This window comes from Protopterus annectens, chromosome 4.part0 (assembly GCF_019279795.1).
Source record: "Protopterus annectens isolate FY-2018-M chromosome 4.part0, PAN1.0, whole genome shotgun sequence".
NCBI lineage: Eukaryota > Metazoa > Chordata > Ceratodontiformes > Protopteridae > Protopterus > Protopterus annectens.
This window is the reverse complement of record NC_056733.1, coordinates 1,738,947,928-1,738,956,589: the sequence shown is the minus strand read 5'-3', so window position 1 is coordinate 1,738,956,589 and position 8,662 is coordinate 1,738,947,928. Positions and strand designations below refer to the sequence as shown.

The 8,662-nt window shown below is 35.5% G+C and overlaps 1 protein-coding gene across 1 annotated transcript in view; it reads right to left on the bottom strand.

Moving 5' to 3' along the window:
* The window catches only part of LOC122800483 (sialoadhesin-like), a 119,733-nt gene that overhangs the window by 26,393 nt on the left and 84,678 nt on the right, over positions 1-8,662 (bottom strand). Inside the window, exon 2 of the mRNA XM_044069923.1 lies at positions 4,886-5,209. Within this exon, the coding sequence (XP_043925858.1) occupies positions 4,886-5,209 (324 nt within the window). The remainder of the gene's footprint in view (positions 1-4,885; positions 5,210-8,662) is intronic.

Here is an 8,662-nt window from a genome sequence, read left to right as displayed (position 1 = left end):
AAAATTTTTTTTTCTCCTTTTTTTGCACCCCCTTTTCTTTTTCTTAAAAATTTAGGTTTAATTTAAAATTTTTAATTTTAAAAAAAAGACCAACTTGAGCGAGGTGCTCTTGAATTTATTCTGTCTGACAGTTTCAGTTTAATTGTAATTTTGGAGTGATCTGAAAGAAATCTGGGTTCTGCAGAATATCTAATTTCTCCATTCAAGAAGATTTCTGAAATTAAAAAGAAGTCAATAATATTTTGAATAATATGTGAAAATGTTGTTTAACAGGAGATTGTCTCCAAATGAACGAGGGTCCAAGAGATAGAAGTATGATATTAGATCGGCTCAGGCTAATGACGCTTGAGAATTATACAAAGTGGATCTACTAGTTCGATCTAATATGGGATCTATAACCACATTTCAATCACCACCCAATAAATAGTAATAGTCCGTGAATCTATTCATTAAGTTGTCAATTTCAAGGATAAAATCTTGTTGAGCTATACATGGGCTGTATAAATTTAGAAAATTAATCATTTTTTGAAGAAGGGAATTATGGAATATAAAATAGCACTATCTACCATCTTTATCTGATTCTTGACTTATGAATGAATCTTGAAATTATTTTTTTACTATAATTGCCACACCTTTAGAATTAGTGTTACAACCAGGTGCAATAATAGTTTTTATCATTTTTTTTCTTTGTCTTTGTCCCATTCCTCTTTTAACATGTGTGTTTCTTGGAAAAAAAGTATATTGGCTTCAGATTTAAATGTTAAATGCATAAGTAATGTTTTCTTTTCTTTGTATTGTAATCCCCTCACATTCCAAGAATCAGTTATCCACATTCACTCTTTTTTAATCCATATTATTTAAAGGTCATAATAATAAGTTTCTTTTTAATATCCTTATAGGCAAAGAGTATAAATGTATTGATTTTAGACTTGTAGCACTTAACCCTTTCAGAACAAACCCTGTGGCTAACCACCTAACCACCTTATCTAAAGGAGATTGAGATAAAAGGATTAAGATACAGAATATAAAAATATATGTCTATTTTGAGCACTAAACAAATAATAAACTTTAATCTACTAGTCAATAGTATAACTGTAACAACTAATAAACTAATATACAAAGAGCTATGAGTTCTAAAACTAGCCATTTTTCGGTCAAACACCACTAATCATCCAGGTCCTAAATATTAAGTATCACCAACAAGAGTGAATTTTGATTGAAAGGAGTTTTAAATTTAGTACGGCAAGTAAAGCTTATTAGATTACCAATAATTTAACTTGAAAAAATATTTAAGCAAATAATAAGTAAATTTAAAATATTGAGTCAAGAACATGTGTGTGTCAGGGAAGATCAAGCGAACCAACTGCCACAGTTACATATATTATAAGATAATGTCTAAACTAATTGTTCAGATCAAGACTTATTAATATTATGATTATACAATAAGAATAACTTGAAAAAAGTCACTTAGAATGAATTAATGTTTTCCACAAACTAATTTGCAGATAGAAAATTATTTTTTTAAGTAAGGCTACCTCACCTAATACACTAGATGAATTAGTAAGATTACAATACAAAACAGTCCATGAGTTTGTAGGTAATGATAAAAACTTGCAGCAATACTAGATGAAATAACATTTATTTTATTTATTTTATTTTATTTTACATTTGTTGACCGGGCTAGTCCAGCTGGATATATGTCCATTTTCAGTGGAGGCCCGGGGGGAAAAGCTCCAATGGTTATAACAAGTATAGGGAATACAAAAAAAAAACATAACAGGATAGCATATCAAGTGTATGGTTAAACAGCATTTTAAGTTCTTAGAAATAGTCAACATTTAACATTAAAGCACTTCAAACATGGCATTTAAATTCTTAATAAAATAAGACTAGCCAAATCTAAATCTAAACTTTGAAACACCTGAACAGAGGACTGCTGATGTAAAAGGAATGGCAGTAAGTTTAGACAAACAAGTCTAAATTTGAAAGACTAGGGCTGAATATTCTATAATGCTATAAACCATCAAATGGAGATCAAGTAACAACCAAATCAGCCTTAACCTAATCTTTTTAACTATAATAAATTGGAATATGTCATTACTATAAGCTATAAACAGCATGAAATAAAGTTATAAGAGATCACCTGTTAGTAGTTACCAAGTTTGTTATTACACACCCTGAAATGGAATTTTAGACACTTGCTGACCTTAAAAATAGCTGTTTGTTGAAAAATATCATTTTGTGTTCAATAATTAAGGATTATTCCAAAGAAAACAATGGTTGCACACTTCTTAGTCTTCTATAATTCCCCTCAAACTGGTTTAAATGACTGCATTGTCCCATAAGTCATTTCCTCTTGCAGAAGAAGGTGCGGTCATTTTAACTGGAGAAAAAGGAAGGAGTCACCTTTAAATAAGCTTACAATGAAACATTGGCTTTGGTCTGATCAAGGCGTGTAGCTATTTGTTTTAACGTGCTCCCAAAGCTAGATAACTGTTCTGAAAAGTTCTGAATAATTAAAGTGGAAAAAGAGCCAATTTTAATTCATCCATGCTTAAACCTGGATCTGACTTTGATTTTGTATTAGATTTAACTTTTTGTTGCTGTTGTTTAGTTATTTTTTGCCTTTTAGCTGTGGTTTCTTTTTCCGGTGAAGCAATAGCTGATAGTTTAGTTTTTGTGGTTTGTGTATTTATCTCTTCTGGTTCTTTGGACATTTTGAGTGATTGAGGATTATTCTCTTCTCTTCCAGTAAAGTAGCAGGTGTAGATGCATGTGCTGGATAAATTCCTGACTTATTTAATGATTCCTCTAGCAGATTTAAGTCAAATAAATGAAGAGTTCTCTTTTTTTTTGTTTTGACAATATTTAGATAGAATTTATAGCTCTTAAATACTGCTACTTATATTTTAGTTTCCCAGTAGTGGCACATAGTAAGTTTTAAAGCCATTGTCAGGAGCCACATGGAAAAGGTATTCACTGGATATCCACCATCCTGGAATCCGAAACATGTGTTTTTTTTTTTTTGTCATCCTAATCAAAAAGTATTTTATAAATTTTCTATAATTGATCAGGTCAAAAATTGTGACTCATGGTAGATACAGAGGAAGATTTGGATTGGAAAGAATATTGTTGGCAAATCAGTTTTAATGCCTGTGTGCATCTAGGAATTAATGACAGGGAAAATGTTAAGGTTGTGTTAAGAAGGAAGGGGTTAAATCAATGAAGTAAATGACTCGTGATTTTTAATTAAGGAAACTTGGTCTGATTAAGTTCATGTTAGAATGAAAGTGCTTACCAGTTGCGCTTGTGTCTGTTTCAATAAAGAGTATTATTTTGTTATTAAGCCATTTTGTTTTCAGCTTTTTTTTTTTTATATGATAGATAAACTCTCTCAACTAGACATCAGTCCATATGTTACCAGATGGGTCGCAAACTGGTTCACTGATAGAAATCACCTAGTCAAAATAGTGGAAGCCACCTCAAGCAGTAGACCAGTAATGAGCAGCATACCCCAGGGACTGGTCTTGGGGCCTCTTTTGTTTAGGATATACTTTTCTGAGGTGCAGGCCAAAACTAGTGGGGTATGACTGATGAAGTTTTGAGATGACTGCAAGTTGGGGTGCTGTCATCAGTTCCCCTAGTGATGTGGACATCCTCCAAGAGTCTCACCCAAACAAATGACTGGTGCCAGAAACATGGCCTCAAACTGAATTCCAAAAAATGCACCATCATCCCTTTTGGAGAGAGTAATGTCCCCACAAATTGTCACATTGACAACAAAGTCCTATGCGTGCAATCACTCAGGTTGATAGCAAATTGACTTTTGACCACCATATTGCCTCTGTTGTGCGGAAGGCTTTCTACATGGCCCACATCATTAGGAAGGGTATCTCATCCAGGGACAAGGAGGTCATAACATCTCTGTATTCTTCCCTTATAAGACACATTATTGAGTACAACACACCTTTCAGCATGTACTTCACAAAGCACATGTAGTAGCTGAAGAGAACGCATAAGTTCCTCATCAGGAGAATCCAGGGCCTCAAACATCTACCCTACTCAGATAGGTTAAAAGCCCTGTCCCTCTACTCAGTCTTATACAGATTCCACCGAGGTGACCTCTGTCTGGCATATAAAGCAATTTCAGACTCTGCCTTGATGGAACTGCTGCTTATCCACAAGTCAAGCTCTACTAGAGTAACCCACATCCGTGACCACAACCTGGTTTGTGACATCAATAGGACTTGTTGGTGGGACAGATTTGTGTCCCAGAGACTCTGACTCCCCCTTCTGTAGAATAGACCTCCTCTCCATGTCAAGCAGAGTACCTCATTATCCCTATTTAAGTGCAACCTAGATAACAGGATGTGGAACAGAAAATACATTCCTGGGATTCAATCTGTGTCCCCGCTGAGCAGGGACATCGGGTGCTAACTTATTGGAACATGGGCAAAATGCTTGGCTAGGCTTGTAAGGGCCTCAAGGCCAATAGCTTATTAACTTCCTATGATCCTAAGAGATATTCCAGACATTATGAATGAAAATAAGAGCATGCATTCACTGCCTGCTCAATCCTCCCCCCCCACCCCCACCCCCCCACACACACACACACACATACATACACACATAAAAACTTTAATTACATTAACAGTCTTGAATATTTTGTATTTTCCTGAATTACAGGTGAAGGTCACCGGGATTATTTTTTCTCTAAAACAAGATTTTCGCACATAAAATACATATTTACACAAACCAGTTTTTCCATTTTCATCTGCATAGGCAGCTGTACTATTGATTCTCATCAGAGCTCTGGACAATCTATTATTTCCAAGTTATGCTCACTGTTTTGTATTTTTATTACTTACACAAGGATCACACTTACCTGAGATATAAAGCTTAGTCTTATCCTTAGCACTCCATTTATCTTTGTCTGTTTCAAATCTGAATTTATAAATTTCTTCATCTTCCAGAGTTGTATTGCTGATCAGTAATGTACACTGTCTTTTTTCACCTTCTCCAATAATTATATATCTATCTAAGGAATTTCCTTCTGAAGGAGCAACTACAATCACCTCATTCTTCGTTGAGAGCAACCATTTTCTTAATTTCAGCGTCTGTTCCTTTGGATACCAGAAGGTGCAGTTGATGAGGCTGTTCTGACCCTTTATGCCATAAGCAGAATTTGGTACCCACACACCCCAATTACCTGCAAACATAAATAAACAGTTATATGAAACACTGAGTGCTTAATTCTCCAACTGCATGTCTCAATAATAAAAGCACAAGTTTTCAGTCTATGAAAAATAATAAATAGTTATATAATAGTTAAAAAATGTAGGCATGAAATAAGAATAGCTGCAGTTAACTGCTCTGGTAACTGTAGATTATATTTGGTTATTAAACATGCTGTGCATCTGTTATATCATTTAATAAATAAACTGGCTTCTTCAAGACAGTTCAATCATTTAGCAAGAATAAAAAAATGTATAAATCAAGATTCTTAATAGTTTTGGTTCTAGAACATAAAAGCATGTGCACAGGAATGTTATAACAAACCATGCCATATACAATATAACTTTACACAAATGTGTTAATATTGGATCTATGTCAGAATGTCAACAGATCACAATATCAACTTCTTAAACTTCAAGAAGAGAACGCTGAATGCTCATGTTATTAAGCATTCAAAACAGTGAAAGCCAAAACATCAAGAAATTATGTAAAACAAAATCCCTGCTACACAAAATGAAACAAAACCAGCACCATGCACTCACTGTAAGCTATATATACTAACTCTGGAGCTGCATTATTCCCGTTGAAGGGCATATTCCTCTACCCCGGAGAGAAGCGGCCCCATGTCCCTGTCCTCTCACTTTACTGCAGTACCAGCTTGCTGTCATAATTTCTCAGTGTTGTGGACTTCTCTGTTCAAAATGCTCAAAAATGTGAGCATTTGATTTTCCATTTAGAAAGTTGACGTCATCTGTTGACTTTCTGACAGGACCCTAATATATTATATATTAATATTAATTATATTATATATTAATAAGTGAAAATTACTGGCATATGTAGTAAAACAGGTAAAGGAGTATAACTTTTGAAAAAAACAAAAGTAGGGAAACTGAAATTGCTACCACAAAAAATTATTTTTGGTAAGATGTGATGTTTAGGAGTCAGAATGCAACTTCAGATATGCAGGCAGCACCCCCACTTTTCAATCTGGTAGGATGTGAGGGTACAGTGAAGCTATTCACAGAAAAAAAGCCCTCCACACAGACATGCACATGTAACTAGATCTAGATGTGTGTGTGTGTGTGTGTGTGTGTGTGTGTGTGTGCATGTATGTACATGTGTGTGTGTATATCTATCTATCTGTATATATACATATATGCAGTGTCTGTGTGTGTGTGTGTGTGTGTGTGTGTGTGTGTGTGTGTGTGTGTGTGTGTGTGTGTGTGTGTGTGTGTGTGTGTAGTTAAATACTATTTGTGTTAAATGTTGTGATAAGAGTACTGGTGATAAATTCTATTGCAGTCAACTTTATCATACATGTCCCTATTAGAAACACTTGCTTTGGTTTATTTCATTATGTGAGTATACATTTTCAAATTGTAAACTGTGATATGGCATAACATAACAAAAGTGTCTCAAGGTAGCTATACCTAAAATTGAAAAGCTTTTTCACCTAAGTGCAAGACGGACTTTTGTTTGTGAAGGACTCTTGCTTCAGTGAACTGCTACTTTGGAAGGATTGTGAGTGCATAGGGATTTAGTGCTTAGTGAAGTATAGATAATCCAAGCATAAGAACTTATGCAGAAACAAACAGTAGTCCAGCACGTTGCTTTACACATATTCAAGGTATCAACAATGGTGCTCACACTGGTCAAAGAAATAATTACTAGATCAAGTTCAAGCTAACATTACTATAAATGATCATTAGATGACTAAGGGGAAGATGCGCAGGCAGTATTTTAGATTGGTATTTACCTTGTGCATTGGTAGATCATGCTACAGTGTACCGCCCCCACTGGCACGTACACTGCAGTGATGTTGAGCCACCCATTTAAAGGGCCACTACAAACCACTACCAGCAAGTATTTTAAATTCATATAATCACCGTTAATTTTTGTTAATATCTGATTAGTTAATTTGCAGTTTGTCTACATTCTGCTGTAATTTATTCATTAAAGCACTGACAGACTGACTGGACTTCAGCAACACTGATTGTCTGACTTTCAGGCTGGATCTGGATCAGTAGAAAATCAGCCATGAATTGAGAGACTGGACATCCTACATGCTACTATTCCTCATCCTGACAAAAGGGCTGAGTGTGAGGAACCAAACTGTAAGCTCTCCCCCAAGGCCATAATAGTGTGTACATCATCAGGAGGTGGGTGACTGATATACTCACAAATCACTAAACATCCTGTCTATCTGCTGAATATGTGGGAAATCTTATTACAGGGATGTGTGTAGTTGAACACACATATTACTTTAAAGTGTGTAAAGTGTTCTATAGGAGACATTCAGGGCACCTAGCAATAATAGAGTGGGCAAGATGCAGAATGGGGGACAGTCACACTCTGAACAGGCCAGAGTACTGAGAGAGGAAGAACCTGATGAAGTAAAATAAATAAAATAAAAAATGATACTACTGTTAAATAAAATATAAGAAAAAAATCTAGTAACTCATTTGAATCATATTACAGTATTGAAAATCCAGCAATATTTCAGATTGGAACTCAAGGGTTAAGCTCACCGGCTACCACCAACACAAGTGCAGCATGTAACCCTGTCAAGCAATTGTTGCCCACCCACTGCCTACGTGACCTGTAGAAAGCTCGTCTCAATCGAAAATATCATCAATGAGCAGACAGCATAGTGACTCTGAGGTGAAATAATTAAAAAAAAAACATGATTGTGCTGAAATAGACAGTAATAATGTGACTTTGCTTCTTTTTTTATTTATTTACAAAGAAGGATATGACAGAATGGTTTTGGTCAAAGAGCAAGGGAACACAATTTGGAAAATGTTTACATGCCAAATTAAACAGACAATAAATGGTAACAATGGCTGTGTTTAGAAAACACACAATGGTTTCTAAATAAAATAACTGATGTGACATACCTAGATTTCAGAATTCCTCAAAACTGAAAACTATCAGTAGTACACATACCTACACTCTGGGGGTATAGAGGGATAAAGCCTGACTACAACCCAGGTGAAATGGGTTCAGTTAGTGGCTCAGATGACTAACAGGGTGGCATGAAGGATGGGCATTTCCATCCTGGGGGGCGAGTGATATGTGTATAAGGTACAGAGAGAAAATGGAGCTTCCTGGCAGAGGATGTGCTTCGGCTAAGGGGTAAGACAGTATCTCCATGCAAAGTGTGGAATGGCCAATTTCACATTTCTTTGGTAATTGTCAAGCACATACTTCAGTGAAGAATGGAGTAGACCATATGTAGTAACCCCCCCTTCCTGTAGATGGGCAGCACAAGCCCCAGGATGCCCTTAGATTCCATGCTGATCTTGGCTATAGTATTAGTGATAGTCTCAGGGAAAATTGGAGTGTACAGTAGACCCATGTGAATATGGGGTACTGAAACAGCTTTCAGGATGATACCTGGGGAGAAAAAGAACATTTAATGAAAGTA